The sequence below is a fragment of the Cyprinodon tularosa genome, unplaced genomic scaffold (genome assembly GCF_016077235.1).
Source record: "Cyprinodon tularosa strain WSP-4 unplaced genomic scaffold, ASM1607723v1 ctg154, whole genome shotgun sequence".
Lineage (NCBI taxonomy): Eukaryota > Metazoa > Chordata > Actinopteri > Cyprinodontiformes > Cyprinodontidae > Cyprinodon > Cyprinodon tularosa.
The window spans coordinates 1943917-1961247 of NW_024038375.1; the positions used below are offsets into that span (position 1 = coordinate 1943917).

At 38.2% G+C, this 17331-nt stretch overlaps 1 protein-coding gene across 2 annotated transcripts; it reads right to left on the minus strand.

Annotated features, from left to right (window-relative positions):
• Positions 1-6910: 6910 nt before the first annotated feature.
• On the minus strand, positions 6911-11321 carry cdkn1a (cyclin-dependent kinase inhibitor 1A). Of its 2 annotated transcripts, none has more exons than XM_038279809.1 (3): positions 11072-11321; positions 8384-8831; positions 6911-8304 (listed from the first exon to the last, which is right to left on the minus strand). In XM_038279809.1, the coding sequence occupies exons 2-3, from the start codon at positions 8820-8822 to the stop codon at positions 8249-8251; spliced, it is 495 nt and encodes a 164-aa protein (XP_038135737.1). In that variant the 5' UTR covers positions 8823-8831; positions 11072-11321; the 3' UTR covers positions 6911-8248. The 2 variants fall into 2 exon arrangements, with proteins under 2 accessions (XP_038135737.1, XP_038135736.1); XM_038279808.1 differs by lacking the exon at positions 11072-11321 and adding an exon at positions 9082-9228.
• Positions 11322-17331: the final 6010 nt, after the last annotated feature.

Genomic DNA, 17331 nt, shown 5'->3' on the forward strand with positions numbered 1-17331 from the left:
TCTGGGAGGGGAAGGGGGGGGGAGGGGAGGGCTCAGCGCAGGCGTGCAGGTGCTCCTGTGCGGTGGAGGCAAGAGAGGGGTTGGGATGGAGCACAGAGAGAACTAGAGCCCCTTTAAACCATCATCAGAGACACATAAAACCTACTGTATGTGGTGCCAAAGTAGCCAGCAGTTCCGCAGTGACTCCCCCTCTTCTTCACTAAAGACTGAAGGTGTCACGACAGGAGCCTTTGGGAGGGATGCCCAACTTCATGTTGATGGTTGTGGTGTGGGGTGTCAGCGTGCCTCTCTGTTGGCAAAAATAAGGTAAAGGTTGCTAAAAACAAACAACAGCTTACACTTCACATTTTCTTTGGTGACAAACACATCTGTGTGCTTTACAGGGGTTTCATCTGAGAGAGCAACACAAAGTTGAGCATACAGTAATATGATTCAAAGAACATTTTGAATGTTTTTCTGACATTTGTTATGATTAAAAAAAGAAGAACATTTGCTTTAATAATCACTAAATAAAACTCACTGCCTCCAATTGTCATGTCAAATCACCTAATCAATATTCAGAGGCAGTCTGTGTGTAATCTGATCTGTTTGAAGGCCTTAGAGTGTTAAAATCTAAAAAAAAAAAAAAATAGTAAAGATCAGCTTGAATCTTTCCAAATAGGACTGATTCCCTAAGGAGAGTATTTTTTTAGGGAAGCAGCCAGGAGGGCCAAGATCACTCTGTTGGACCTGCAGAAATTCACAACTCGAGTGAAATAATCACCAACTAAACTATGCAATCAATAAGGAGGAGTTTAAAGCTAAAAATAAGCCCATTTAGTGTTGACGACAATCAGAGTAGAGGTAAGATCACATGGAGGACAATACTCTGATTCTGTCAGGGTTTGGTGAAGGTCTTTGGGAACCCAAATGCTGAGATGAGGAGGCAGAGATGAGTTTTGCTGATTTAATTGATAATCCCACACGGAACTGGAGCAAAAACACAAAATACTGAAAACCAAAAATTCCAGGAAGCATGATGGAAAACACACATGGGGAGCAACTAGACGACGGAGCAACAAAACAAGAAATCAGCAATGAGGAACTGCAGAGGTGATGTATATATGGGGAACAGATCAAAGAATGGACTAATGAGCTGATATGGAGCAGGTGTAAATAGACCTAACTAGAAGGGAGCCAAGGGGAAAGGAAAAACAAGGGGGCAACAAAGAGTAACTCAAGAGATTCAAAATTGCATAAGTATAACACAAAAATGGAAAAGAAACCAATAAACAAGATAACACAGAATAACATAAATCAAAAGTGAAACAGAAAACTTAAAAAGCAACTCAAACAGAAGTCCACAAGGGGAGAACCATAACCGATTTGTTGACACCCCATTTGCTTATGTTTGGTTTTATTTAAAAGCTACATGTTGTATCACCTTGAACTCGGCCATCTCAGAGGTGCACAAGCAATTGCATTATTTCAGCAGGGTCGATCTAAACAAATACAATGAATTAAAAAGGCCTAGTCAAAGTCCAGACATAAATCCATAAAAAAAAAACAAGACTTCAAAACTGCTCTTCTCAAATGTTCCCCGGCGATTACCACCCAGTAGTTGTAGTTTGGTAAAAACAAATGCACTTTGTTCACTAGGACTGTTTATATTGTGATTATGAGCTTCAAATAAACACATTAGCCATTTAGTATCATTCAGCCAGTGATATGAGAGGTCACAAGGTTAATTTATGGGCTGGAAGCCCTGAGCTTTGCCTCAAACAACAATCTGACTTTTAAGTTGAAGGAATGATGCTTACTGCATCAGTCAGAGAGGATTGGTGGAAACATACAGAAACTGTTGCACTGTTTTTCCAATGGGAGGCTCCTATCTTTCTGCTCTGCTAAATCTAGGTGTGGATATTTTTAGACAGGTGGCATGGGACACATCAAAGATTCTAACATTTAGTTTTATATTTTGTTGAAGGTCACTTTTTACCGCAATGAGTTTCCTAAGTTCATCCTAAAAACCTTTGAATTCAAAGGATGACTGAGAACCTTCATCAGCACTTTGAATTCAAAATTTCTACATGAAACTCAACGCTGCATGACATTATAGTACTTTTGTTAAAAAAAAATATATATATATATATATATATATATATATATATATTTATATATCCAGAAGGCTTTACACTACATTCAGTCATTCACCCAATGATGGTGGCAGCTACATTGTAGCAAGGGCGCAGATAGCGTGTACGTCAGGGGTGTTCTGACGTACACAGATTCGAATGACCCTCAATCCGTCCCCCCCACTTTTATAAAAAAAAAAAAAAAAAAAACATATGGCGAAACTCACAGAAAATCAAAAAGCTTTTTCTAATTTACTGCTTTGCAACAACAACATAAAACAGTCAGATCATAGACGGGCAATCGTTTTGTTTAACTGCAGGCTGCCTGCGTCGTAGAGATTCTAATCTAACAGTTATCCTGTCTCTGGCATTTACGTCTCGAGCCTGGTTTCCATGGTTACTCAGACAGACAGTAGTGGCGGGACAGTTCCCAATTCCGGAGTCCGGACATCAACATGAGGCCAGCCAAACCGAAAAAACAGAAAACAATTGCATCCTTTTTTCGAAAAGCACCAACTGTAAGTAAACTGTTCATTGCGGTATCATATCACCTTGCATTTTTTTGGTTGTCTGTTCGATGTCGCCGTGGAAAAAAGAGTGGAGACGGTCAGTGAGAATAGAGTGAAGAGAGGTGCCAATGTCATAAGGCGGGAGGCAGGGGGAATCGATTGGCATTTATTTATTTATAATTAAATCGACTGTTCCGACTTTTTCTGGAGTTGTTGGGGGTCTTTCAGAAATGTGTAGGCTACAGTAGGCTACTTGAATCCGTATTTATGCCAAGCCAAATGGTTTAGGTTGTTACAGGTTGAATCATGAGAAAAACTAACTTCAAAGCTAGACAAATTCCACTACACATTGGCGGATTTAGGAAATTTGGGGCCCTAGGCAAAGACAGGCATGGGGCCTTCTGAATTGAGAAGACAACATATAGAACAGACCCATTATACAGATACAGAAATTTTAATAGAATAGAAATTTGAGGATGTCATGTATCTTCAAGTTTGTCTATGTCACTGTAACTCGGAGGAAAGAATCTCTCTCTCATATATATATATATATATATATATATATATATATATATATATATATATATATATATATATATATATATATATATATATATATATATATATATATATATATATATATATATATATATAATGTGTGTGTGTGTATATATAAATAAATAAAAGGTGCATGTCACAGGAAAGACTAGTGATGTTACAAATATGACAATTGCTTAAACTGCAGAACAGTAAATTATTTAATCTATAATTAACATGGCCCTTAACATCCCCAGCTGTACACAATAACACACATTAAAGCAATGTTAATACAAAGCTGTAAAGTAGAGTGAGACGTTGATAATAACTTCCTTATGTTTTTTGAATGTATAAATTTAATTATAAAGGACTAAAACACCTAAAACTTATGGGTGATTTTACAACATTTAAAAGCCTGAGATTTTACTGAAATTGGGGCTACTGGGGCTCACTGGCCTTAGATGTAATGAGCGAACTGGAAGTGCTGAATACATCGCTCCAAAAAAGCACCCAGACATTGGAGGGCATGGTCTCTGCAGTTTCAGTTGTCCAAGAGAGATTACGGGACAAAAGAAAGCCAGCCCACTTTGAGGCAGTCTTTAAGGAAGCAGTGGATATGGCCTAGAAGCTGTCTCTAACACATAGGCCCCCAAAGAGATATTCTGGGCCAGCACCTGCACACAGGCCAGAATCTGCTGTGGAGTACCACAAAGTGGAGTTCTACAGAGTCCTTGACAAAGTAGACACACAACTTTCTTCATTTGAGGCCATTTATTGAAAAGCCATGTAAAGTACTTATTTACAAATTTGTTTTTGTATATATGTAGGCTTTGCTGTTCGTGTTTCTGTGTGTTTACAGCCTGCACTTAAAGTCAGTCCATGTTTAAATAAAACATTTTTTTTTTCACACGTCATGTGGCATGTTTGGTGAGTACTTGGTACCAATACATGTTATTTTCTTGCAATGATGGGCAATTAAGATTGATGGGTTGTCATAGCTGAGTAATAGCCAGTAATAGGGCTCGGGATCCACGTTGCATTGTGGGACGTCTCAGCCATACTGACTGCTACGCAAACGTAAGCATAGCTCTGACACAACGTTGTTGTTGAAAGAAGAGACAGAAGTAGAGAGAAAAAATATGTTAAAATCCCTAAAAGGATCTGGAATTTACCGGGACACATTAAATAGAGAAGCCAGGGACCGGTATGGTGACAAAATCAGCATTGTTAATCATTTGGATCCATATAAAGTTCCAAACAATGAGTGGAGCACCAATGAGTGAGCGCCTATACTTCAAAACAGTTCCCAAGCTACAAGTCCCTGGAGTCTCATGTGCAGTTCATGAATGGATGGGTTCAGGAGCTGCAGATCATAAAGCCAGCAAACAGTGGGAACACAGTAATCCGTACGAAGGTAAGCTGTGATCAGAGGGGCTCTGGAACCTGCTAGTTTAGCAACTGCTAACCGCTAATGCTAACAACCACTCACGCATGTAATGTACTTTTAACTAGCTGCTATGTGTTTCAAAGGTGTAGTTAGTAACGTTAACTGCCAACCCTCCGGGTTTCTCGCATATTTGAGCATTTTTACCGCTGCCGTTTTTATTATTTTCCCGTAAAAGATCCCAACTTTGAAGGAAAGAAACAATGTAGGCTATAAAATAAAACTGTGCATCTTTAACTTACCAGAATGAAAATGCAGGGAACACACTCTCAATGACATTGGAATACTGTGGAAAGTTATGTTCGCTCGTCTTACAGCCGCGATCCAAGCTAGCCGACGACTCTTTATCTCTGACGCTTGGTCTCCATGGTTACGCCTCCAGTCAGGAAAGCGGTGGAAAGTTAACCCATTTTCTATGTTTCCATGGCGATCATGTGTTGAGCTGTTACAGCCCACAATACAGCAACGGTTTACCATGGTTGAAATCAAGTTAAGGTGAAATTAATAAAATTAAAACACGGCTGAGAGGGAGTACAGTACGCGGTAGTCATAGGCAGTAGTCTGAGCTGCGGTAAAAGACGCATTCAACATGGCGGCGACGCGAAGTGCTTACGTCACGATGACCAAACCCTATAGTAACTGTCCCCCACAGTTTCAAAAACCTATCTGCGCCCCTGCATTGTAGCCACAACTGCCCTGGGGCACACTGACTGAAGCCCGTGGCAGAGGCGGAAGAAGAAAAAAAGGACACATATAACATGTCTTAATCTCTGCAGAGGACACTTTAGCACATTTTTTGGGTCCCAAGAGAGCACTTTAGCACCCATTTTGGCTCGGGAGATGGGCACTTTAGCAAATATTTTGGTTCCCAAGAAAACACTTTAGCATACATTTTGACTCCCAAGAGGACACTTTAGCAAATGTTTTGGCTCCAGAGATGGGCACTTTAGCACACATTTTGGCCCTCAAGAGGATACTTTAGCACATGTTTTGGCTCCCAAGAGAACACTTTTGCACACATTTTGGCTCCAGAGAGGACACTTTAGCACATGTTTTGGGTCCCAAGAGGGCACTTTAGCACCCATTTTGGCTCAAAAGATGGGCACTTTAGCAAATATTTTGGCTCCCAAGAGGACACTTTAGCACACATTTTGGCCCTCAAGAGGACACTTTAGCACATGTTTTGGCTCCCAACAGAACGCTTTAGCACACATTTTGGCTCCCAAGAGGACACTTTAGCACACATGTTGGCTCCAGAGAGAACACTTTAGCACACATTTTGGCCCTCAAGAGGACACTTTAGCACATGTTTTGGCTCCCAAGAGAACACTTTAGCACACATTTTGGCTCCAGAGAGAACACGTTAGCACACATTTTGGCTCCCAAGAGGACACTGTAGCACACATGTTGGCTCCAGAGAGAACACTTAAGCATCTTTTGGCTCCCGAGGTGGGCACTTTAGCACATGTTTTGGCTCCCAAGAGAACACTTTTGCACACATTTTGGCTCCCATGAGAACACTTTAGCACACATTTTGGCTCACGAGGTGGGCACTTTAGCAAATATTTTGGCTCCCAAGAGGACACTTTAGCACACATTTTGGCTCCAGAGGTGGGCACTTTAGCATACCGGTATGTTTTTTTTCAACTATTGTGCCACAAAGTGGTGAACACCACTTCAGAGATGGATGGAGCTGGGGTTCAAACCTGTGACCAGCTGGCTGCAATTAATCAGGATTTTGGTGATGCATTTCAAGAGGAGAGAAAATGAAAGTTTATAAATTTCACTGATAATAAAATTTTAATTACTTTGTTCAATGCAGTTCTGGGAGTTTTGGAATACATCTCCATTAGTTTTGCATATTTATATATTTATTTTTGCTTACAAAAACAGCTTAAGCTCAGTCATTTTTTTAGGCCAGACTACTTTTGTATTTAATTAACCTCAAAATCTAAAACTGCTTCATAGCCACACATCACCATCATGTTTAGATGATTCTAACCAGAATATCTTTTTTGCAGTGTTTTCTGGGCCTAAATGGCTTCTGGCATATATTAATCTCATATAGTTTTCCTCCTCTCCCTCTTCTATTAAGCTCCTCAATTGTATCCCTAACCTGCAAGCTACACTTCTCAGATGATTTTCATTTAGGAACCATTTATTGTTTCCTTCTACTTCGACTGTTGATCTGATACAGTCCTTATAAAACACCTCGAGGTTAGTAGTTGTCATGCATGTACATGTAGGAAGGTTTACATCAAGGTGCTGTAAATGAACAGGAAAAGAATCAGACTAAAAGGAAAGAATTGGCCATTCAAAAGTTTATTAGGGTTAAGAAATGTCATAATTGAACAATTTCTAAATTGTTACTTGCAACATTATCTCTCAATAAATAAAGGATACACAGTTTTGTAGCTTTGAAAAGAAACAAAGTATTTATAAGAACTGTGCTTAAGCAGCTAGGAACAGAAGTGCATTCATTGTTTGGGGAAGTTCTTTTGCCCTGGATTTGTGACGATGGACATTTCAAAGCTGTCAGTATGCCAAAGATTAGAATTACAGGCCCTTGTCTGCAACTCGTTCAGATTATCCATAGCGACAGGATTTGCTATAAAAGAAGTACATGCTTTAGCTGATGTTCTTAAAAACCAAAAAAGCAACAATAAATGCATGGCTTTAGCTTGGCAAATAATACATCTTTATCCAGGAACACCTTCTAATGATTGTCCTTTATGGATAAAAAAAAAGAAAAAAACTACCAAGACCGCATGGCATGCCACCGGCTGTGGCTTTTTAAACACATTCAGATTTATGTGCAATACTGCAGTTTTTTTTTAACTTAATGCTACTTCACAAGGCTAAATCAAACACTATAAGAAAAAAAAAACATTCATTTATAAAAACACATGTATTCTATAAATATATATGCCAGTGATTTCGTCCTTCTTTAAGTCTGGGCTGATTTAAAAAAATTATACATTTTAAACCCATTGGGTGAAAAACAAAAAAAAGTTAATAAAGAAAAGGTTGGCACTGCTGTCAATTAAAATCTAAGCAAAACATCAGCATGTTCAATATATCAGAGCTCAAGTATTTTCATACAAAGTAAAAGACAGTTATTAAAATATAACAAACACTGTAAAATAAGATGGTGCATTTGAACAAAGAACTCCCAAGTTTTCCTGCAGATTCCAGCCGGTCTACAGCTTCCTCCTGTGAGACTAATAACCTCAATGACATCTGAAATGGTTTCATCCAGCCGTCCCTCTTTCCTGGGAGAGGTAGAGCGTTACAGAGCAGCTGAGAGTTTTGTAAGAGCTGTGGGATGGATGACTGCAGCAAATGTCAGTCAGCACTTTGGCGAGCCCTTGATCCAAATGAGTTTAAATCCACTGATTCCAGGGATTATTGTTAATCTTTTTCTGCTCAAATGTCCCCATCTTACCACTGGGGGAAAAACAAACCAATCCCCTCCTTTACAGTACCCAAATTAACCGGTAGCAATGACAAGCGGCTGAGCTCCACCCTGGGTTTTTCGTCAGATGATTCATGGTTAAAGTCAGCTTAGATGATTGATTGTTTGAGTCTTTGTGGAACATATGATTCCTGAGTCGGGTGCTGTCCATATTGCTTCTTAGAGAGTATCACTGCCCAGATTTCCTCGGCATCCACACAACTCTTCTCTTGGCTTGATAGAAGTCTGTTGGGATAAAGAAGATGATATTTATCTCACACTAACCAAGTCTTCCAATTCTGTGCTCAGTCAGATAAAGACAAACCTGTGATATTTGTCTGTTTCCTCTTCAGCCCAGCTTTGTCTGTCTTTTCCGGGGTTCTTTCCAGGCCCTCCAGCTCTGTTGCACATTTCTCTGGCGTCTGAGGGATGTTCTCCTTCTGCATCCTCGCTTCTTTGGTCCCTCTGACCAAAGGAGCCCCTCCCATCCTCAGGCCCTCTGCCTGTCCACCAGCCAGAACACAGGACCTGTAGAGCAGTGGGACCCTGGCTTCTGGGATGCCCTCCCACTCAAAGTCGCTGCTCTCTAGAGGCTTGTCAGACCTGAAGTCAAAGCCCCATCGTCTTGATACCTCGTCCAGGTCTTTACCCAGTGCCGCCTTGTACTCCATCTGCAGCTGGTCTCGGTCCACAGGGCCAAACAGGTTCCGGCGGGTGCGTCTATTCCCCCTCAGAGGGCTCAGCATTGACATGTGAGTGGCCATGGTTCTGCACTGATAACAGAAAAAACACAAGAGAGGTCAGTTTTAAGGGCCTCTTTAATACACTGTTTCAGCTACTTGGATAATTTCTTTAAAAAACCTCTTTAAAAATGAGCTCCTCCTGCATCACTTTGTCCTTTAATGATGCAAACCTTTTGAACAATTCAAAGTCAAGTTCAATCTCCAAACTAGTCTTAGATCAGAAGGAGGAGAAAAATAACTCATCAATACTAATCAATGTAAAATTAGAGCCCAGACTCACCATCCTCCTGCCTTGTTTCACACCTCCTGAGTGAAGAAACAGTCTGTCTGCAGAGCTGCTTTTTATAAGGCAGGAAGCAGCCAGTGAGTCACTGAGCCCTCCTCCCTGTATCACTGGTACATGCCTGGACATAATCTGGTGGACATGTAATAACAAATCCTCTACCTCTGATATGTGGAACCAACCACTAGGTGGCAGTGTAACCTATCCTGAGAGCTGCAACCTCTTTATTTAAAAAGGCAACTACCTATAATGATTTGGCTTCCTAATTTTTTTTCGCTTTAACCATAAAGAATCAATAAGATTTAAAAACACAGCTTAAGCCTGATTTGGATGTAAAATAAAAACTTTCTTCAAATGATTAAATCTGACAAAGTGGACATCACATCAGAGACTTTTATCCAGATCTTCACCCATTTCCATCAGTTCTACCACCTATCATTTAGTTTTTTAACAAATAAAGAGAAAGTAATATCTGTAGATTTTTGATCACTCATATGTTTTCCGTTTAGGTCTATATTATGCACCATAATAGAATGACACTATGTCCAAACTCTGATGAATGTTTTACAATAGAAACTCTCAACACAAATAGTCTTGGACAGTTAAAGAGTCCCTGAAGAGAGAATAAGGATGTTCAAGTGTTAAAGGTTATAAAGGTAGATCATTCCTGCATAAAATCCAAAAAAACCTGGAGGCTGAAAATACGACCTGCTCAGAGAGGAGGCCAAGACTAAAGCAGACTTTTAATGTCTTAAAGCAACTCCAAACACATGCAAACATTAAGCCTTTAAGATGTCGTCATATTCTTTTTAGGCATATTTTATCCAGAAAATTATGTTTATTTAGATGGGAGACAGAGGCAGGAGGCAATGCATCACCAAAAACCTTCCTGTGTGAAACACATTATGACACAGGAGCCTATAAAATGGTTCCAGATGTTTCTTACTGCGGTACTAATCCAACAGGTGATAACTCTCTCTGAAAACGCTTAACATGCTCTGTTCTCAAGTTTTACACACAAAATGCTATGTTTTTGAGACAAGCATTATTATAGTCTAAGTTAGGGTTTGGACTCTTTTTTTTTCCTTCTGGAGGGTAGATATAACTCAATAATAGCTATTTAAGAGAGTCTAGGAATCCTAAACTATCCCAGTATAGTTTACCTTGAGGTTACTGAATGGGATTCAAAAACCTTTCAGATGTGTCTGCTTCCAGAACATCGGAGGATTTCACCAACCAAGTTTATGCAAGGTGGGTACCAATGACTAATTGTTGTAACTGTAAGACTGACTCTCTTCTTTCACCACCCACTATTATGTAACAAGGGGCATCAATGTGAAGGTCAAGAGCCAATAATTAGAAATAATAACAAAAAAAAACATAGAGGCAAAAATTATAACTAACATTTCAACAGAAGTTCCTCTGTTTTTGGGGAAGGGGTTCCACTTCTATATTTATTGAAGTAAAATAGGACTTTGGAGGAGAATGAATGAATGAACATCAGTGTGTTCCAGCTTTGACCCAGTCCCCACCCTATCCCAGCACACAACGTCAGACTGGGAGGTGGCGTTAAACCTCAGGGTGGAGTGATTCAAGCTGTGGCGGGAAGCAGGAGAGGAATCATCCTGCCCTTTTTCTCACTCCAGCTCTGCTCCACGTGAGGCTAGCGCTCATGCCCAGTAGTCACTTCTGGGCTGTCACTTTTTGTGTGCAGGAGGACCCACACAACACTGACACATGAGTCTAAAAATAACCCAACAACAGGTCCAGGTGACCTTTAGGACTTATAGAAAGAGATCAAACTTAGAAAACTGGGTTCATATCACCATCTCACATTAGAGAAAAAGGAAATCCATTGAGGTATAGGTCATTCAAACTTCATAAGGTAAAAAGCAGAATAGATATGTATAAATATTTATATTCTCTATTGGTAGAAACCTTCTGATTTTTGTTCGCTCCAGTCTGATATAAAATTTTTTTTACTTACATGTTGAGCTAAATGAAGTCCAGTCCAGCCCTTCCTTACTGGTATAGAGTCTCACAGCAGTTTGTCTGTGTGTCACCTCCTTGCAATCTTCAGTTTCACAACAGTGATGATGTCAAATGAAGCCTCCGGCTCTTGTTATCCAATCCACACCCTACAAAAACCAGACACTACAGTTATAGAGTACAGTCTTTTCTGAGCTTCTCTTCTGTCTCCCACCAGCCTTCACACACTAAACTTTTATGAACTGCCGTGGAGTGGAGGCCCTCCCCTGTCCATCCCACAGAAGGGGAGGGGATCAGCTGTGTCTACACACGTGGACTCCATAGCGTAAAAACACGAGTTACACGTGAAGGTTTGGCTTCTGTAGTGGGAGGAAATTCCAGCTCAGGACGTCTGTGTGCAGCACTGCCTCCTCCACCCTGTCTGTGATTGAGCATTCAGTAACCTGGAGACACACACACCACATACACACACACACAGGACCCTTCAGTGTTATTTCTTTTTTTTTGTTTCCTCATAGGTATTTATTAACTAAACAAAAGCAGATGGAAAGTGCTCAAAACTCTTTAAGTTTTTAATAGAAAACTTTTTTTTGTTTTAAGGTTGTGCTTTAATTTTATTTGTTAAATAGAGGATTAAAACATATGTATATATATATATATATATATATATATATATATATATATATATATATATATATATATATATATATATATATATATATATATATATATATATATATATATATATATAAATAACCATAAAAATAGAGTCCCAGTTTTTTGTGATCCTAAAACTTCAGACATTTGCATGTTTCCATTGACACTATATATCATAGGTATGGCCACATATTTAGAAGGTGATGGATCCAGAGATTTTTTATTGCAGTTGCTAAAGGAGGGCTAAGCATTGAACCAGTGAATATGTATTGTGGCTATTAAATCAAATCAATAAATAATAATAAATGGCAGGTACTTATATAGGCCTTTTTTAAGTCAGGAGACTTGACATAGCATTCAGTCCTTCATCCATTTATGCACAAACTCACACACTGATGGTGTGAAAACATGGGAAAAAATGTGTATAAAGTATATAGTAATATATAAACTTCTACAATTAAGTCACTATTATTTCTTTCCAAAGGTCTAAGAAAACAAAATACAGGGAATTCAGTATGAATTCACCAGCAACATCTGGTGAAGTAAGGTTATAATAAGTGAATTAATAATACATTTAGAATGACCTATAATTAATTGGTTGAATTACATATCCCAAATGATTTTTTTCTTGCAGTGTGTGGAAAGTAAAAATAAAATAATAAAATATAAAAAAGAATAAAAAAAAGAAATTCAACCAGGGCTAAATTAAAGTATCTTATCATCATCTGAATATAAAAGCACAAATATGTCCAACTTAGGACATACTGTATATATCCATCATTAAAGCTTTTTTCCATGGTTGTACCAGATGACTGCGGGCTCACATGATATTTTCAAGCTAAACTGAAGTTGAGAAATATTGAATATTATGATGGAAACAGAAATACTTTGAAATTATAGAAGAGCAAATGAAAATGCCAGAAAATACATACTAAAACATCTCATATAATTTTAATGACCTTTAGAAAACAATACATGGGGCTGGTTAGTGTCACCACATGATATTTTTTTATCAAGTAATTATTTTCTTAACGTTTCATAATGAGTGCATCGACTGAAGATGTCCTATTGATATATTTTATGCATACAATTTTTTTTTAAATACAGTTGAATTATGTAGACATTGGTTGTGTTTTGTGAGAAAAACATCACAACAGCCAGATGTTCAAGAATATTAAATTCAATGAAAAATTATTTATCAATTTTTTTTGTTTTTTACACACCCTGATGCAGCCACTGTATTTAGCTTAGTTGTGGTTTGCATCCAGCTGCACTGGTGCCTTGATTCTGCCACCATTGCGAGTCACAGCGAGGTTCACGTATTTAGGAGGATTAACGGTGGTTTTCAGGGACATTGTTTGCAAACCAAAATGCTAAATCTAAACCACACCACCTTCTTTTTTCCCCTGCTTGCATCAAAAAGCAATCAGATATTCTTATGGGTTTCTGTCAATGAAAGGCTGTGTTTTTTCTCCAACCCCAGATTTTAGAAGTGTAAGCCTAATGGCTGTACTGCAAACAGATTCCCCTACCTGAGCTATGGATGGCTCCAGCTCCTCCATAGTCACCATGGGCATGCTGGCTACTTTTCTGACTTTGTGTTCAGTCTGTCAGTTCCAGTAGGTGTGGTTCTTCACTCCTTCTTCTTCATAATAATACTTTCCGTTCATTAGTATTATCCAGCTTAAGCTTTCTAACAGCTGCTGGGTTGAGGACCAATGACCATGCTAACATTACCTTTGAACATTTGTGGAAGAAGATGCAGTTTTGTTGTGCTGCAACAAAACTGCATGTTGTGCTCGTCTTTGCTGTGAATTTCTTTCTCACGAGAGGTTGACTTTGCAAAGACATCATGAATGGAAGGACCAGAATCTGCAGAGCGATCAAATGTTAAGTGGACTTCTAGTATGATTCTTATAAAATAGACCATTTGGTAACATTTCTCTCTGAGTTTACAGGAAACTTTGAGACAGGGGTAGATTTAGAGGGGTGGCATAGATGGACTTCCCAGAAGTCAGAAGCTGCGACAGAAATGATCCTAATGTTGATGCAGAGCTCCTTTTAAACCTGCATAATGTACACACTTGTTAAAAATGTTTTCCAAGGTAAAGCATGATGTAAATATAATACACTGCATGCATATGTCTCAATAACAATACATCAGATGTCAGACTAACATTTAAAACATAAATTTACAGGTCCAACTTAACCTCTGGCACAGGGCTTGTAATAATTGTGTCACCTCAGTGGTAGGTCATAAGATAAGAGCCTAAACCTGAGAAATTACAAACATATCTCCATTTGTAAACAAATCGTTTCTACTCCCAGTTACATTGTTAAGGCCTGGTCTGCTTTTTTCAGCAGTGAGTCACGCTCCTAACTCCCCCGTGCTTTCCAGCAACGTCACGTTACAACTCAGCCCAGCTTCCATCATATCGAAAACAAACACTGATCCTGTCAATTCAGATTTTGAGGAAACAGACAGCCTTTGGTTTATTGGTACCCAACAAAAGTATGATGGAGACTTCAAATCGTTCAGATATAATCCCAAACACCCAACAGCTATTTATTGTATTCATTTTATCTTTCAGCTGAAGTGCGGCTATAAAATGCAGTATGCAAGCTCCAATTAAAATGTGCTATAAATGCTTTCATGTTGCATCCATTGTAAAATAATATTGTTTGGCAAGTACAAAACCCTGCAGAAGCTTTGCATGAACACTTTGTTAATAATTTACCCAAAGTGTTTGACAATAAAACCTTTCACTATTCTTACTGTTCTCTTTCAGTGAGATAACATTGATAGTTTACAGTTGAACTAAAGAGATAGGTCTGTGTTCAGAAACAAATCTAAATAAAATGAAGTTTGGGATTTCATTCAGGGTGACCGAATTTGCATGCAGCATGAAAAAACAACAAATTTAGAATTTTATGAAAATTGATAATAATATTAATAGCTGCTCATTTCTACAGAGTTTATTCAAAGAGTTTGAATTCCTGTGTACATCTGACAGACATGCATAAAGTCACCATGTCTCTGTTTCTGTTACATTCAGTAGTGCCTTGCTTTTGGATGTTTGTTCAAAACTTTTAACAAACACGTAACGTCTGTTGATCATATTTGTGAAGGAAAACACATCCTGGTGGATTAAAACCTTTGTTTTGTTTATCTTGCTGTAAATAATGCAACTCTGCTTCTGCCAGTTGGACTATTTTAGCCATTTTTTCCACCTTTAATTTTTTAAATCTTTTCCTTACTGACTTGACAGCTTTGAAACTTATGATGAAACCACATTGCAAAGGAACAATTGAATCACCTTTAGGTTTCAAAAATATCCTGCCTTATTGTCTAATGACTTGTCTGTGGTAGCCTGGGGGAGGCTATCAGCGCTCTCTTTTCATTACCAAGCAATACTCCTCCAGCTCCCTAGCCGTCCTTCCAAATTCTCAACTTGTCAGCTTGTTGCAGGTTCTCTTTAAAATAGAACACACTTAACCGGGAAATTTTTTTTCCTTTTGTTTTTGCAATACCTAAATAACCCCCCCTTGAATATCAATATGACGATAAATACTCTGGTCATTTCGTACCTTGCAGATGTATTTGTTTCATATCTGATTCTTTGAGTTAGATGTGAATATACTTATATCCCCACATTTGGCCTACTGTGTGAAATTAAAAACATACAATATGATGCATAAAAACTATAAAATAATTAATCTATACAGTTAGAAATTGTTGCAAATTTATAAATCGGGAGGGTATACAATAGGGGTAAAAATTAGTGAAGGGAAAAAATAAATGATAGGTTTATAAGTAAAATTTAGACCGAAACCAAGACAACACAAGATTAACTTCTGCATCCAACAACACTGTAACCCTTAACAATAAAAAAAGAACCTTAGCTGGATTCATTCTTCATATTAAAATCATAAAATATATATATATAAATAATAAATGTCATTTTTTCATATGCACTTGCAAGCAAAAGCAATATTTAATCCTTTCTTTCAAGCTCTTTAGGATCTGCAATAAATTCAAATAAGATCAGCTGATTTATGACAGCCACTGACTCCATTTATCAAAAACCCCCGAATGATTCACTTCAAAATATGACACAGACATTGTGTAAGGCCTTACAAGAAGTGTATGCAACCGACTGTTTATGTGTAATAACCTGGGTTAAAGAAATGGTTTAGCCATTAATTCCAAAAAAGTGAAAAAAATAAATAAATACGGTATATATATATATCCACTGGACTTTGTTTCCAAGTTTGAAGATGTTTCTGGAGCAAAACGTCTTCAAACTTGGAATCAAATATCAGTGGGTTGTTTTTGTGTGTGTGTGTGTGGCCATGTCTTTAATACCTTGTGGGGACAATTTCCCAGGAATATGCTACATTTTGGAGACTCATAGGTACTTGTGGGGACCAACAACTGGTCCCCATAAGGAAAGTTTCTCTTCATGGGGTGGGGGTTAGGTTTAGGACTAAGGTGTGAATTGAGTTTAGGTCAGGTTTAGGGCTAGGTATGTGTCGGTAATGGTTAGGGTTAGGGCAAGGGTCATGGTTAGGCCATATAAATTAGTGGGAAATGAATGGAAGTCAATGGAAAGTCCCCACAAGGATAGTGTGACACAACATGGGTGTGTGTGTGTGTGTGTGTGTGTGTGTGTGTGTGTGTGTGTGTGTGTGTGTGTGTGTGTGTGTGTGTGTGTGTGTGTGTGTGCGCGTGTAAATCCAGACTGAGATATTACCCCGGCCCCAAATGTGGAAACTAAAAAAGCATGTTGCCAGATAACAATAATAACAATAATAATAATAAATATTTATTAAAACTAAATGAATAATTAAGCCATAATTTATTTAAATAAAATAATCTGCGTACATAATTTAGGCCTAATTCCATTTTATTAATGTCTCCTCCCATATATATACTGTATATATATATATATATATATATATATATATATATATATATATATATATATATATATATATATATATATATTAGATAATATTACCCTGGCCCCGAATGTGGAAACTAAAAAAGCATGTTGCCATATAATAATAACAATAATAATAATAATAACAATAATAATAATAATGATGATGAATATTAAAACTAAATGAATAATTAAGCCATAATTTCTTTAAATAAATAAAATCTGCCTACATAAATTAGGCCTAATTCCATTTTATTAATGTCTCCTCCCATATGGTTTAACAGTACGGGCAGTAGGCAGAAAAAGCTGAGCAACCCACGGTGTCCTCTGCTCCGTGGGCGCCAAAATCCATTGCTAGAGAGTTCCTCTGTGGATCTCAACTGCATGACCCGTCTTTATGGATACGGGGTGAGTAATCTCTCCAGTGATGTCACGTGGGAAGCTTAAGTAACGGGCGGTCAAAGCGCGCGCAGATTTGAGAACACTCAGCTCTGCCGGTGCACGTGAGCAGGACTGCCATGTGTTAGCAGAGACAAGCTAAATCAGAGCAAGAGACAGCAGCTATTGGAATAAAATACTCAGCTGCACTCTAATTAGTTTCACTCTTTAACAACTATTCATCTCACCGCTTGTTTTACAGCAACTATCAGAAGCACAA

Excerpts from the sequence above, each read along its gene's own strand:
- cdkn1a (XM_038279808.1), bottom strand. The coding sequence starts at position 9,213 with ATGTCCAGGCATGTACCAGTGATACAGGGAGGAGGGCTCAGTGACTCA. Across the intron at positions 8,832-9,081 it reads TGAAACAAGGCAGGAGGATG|TGCAGAACCATGGCCACTCA; the intron begins GTGAGTCTGGGC and ends TTCTGTTATCAG. Across the intron at positions 8,305-8,383 it reads GAAACAGACAAATATCACAG|ACTTCTATCAAGCCAAGAGA; the intron begins GTTTGTCTTTAT and ends TTATCCCAACAG.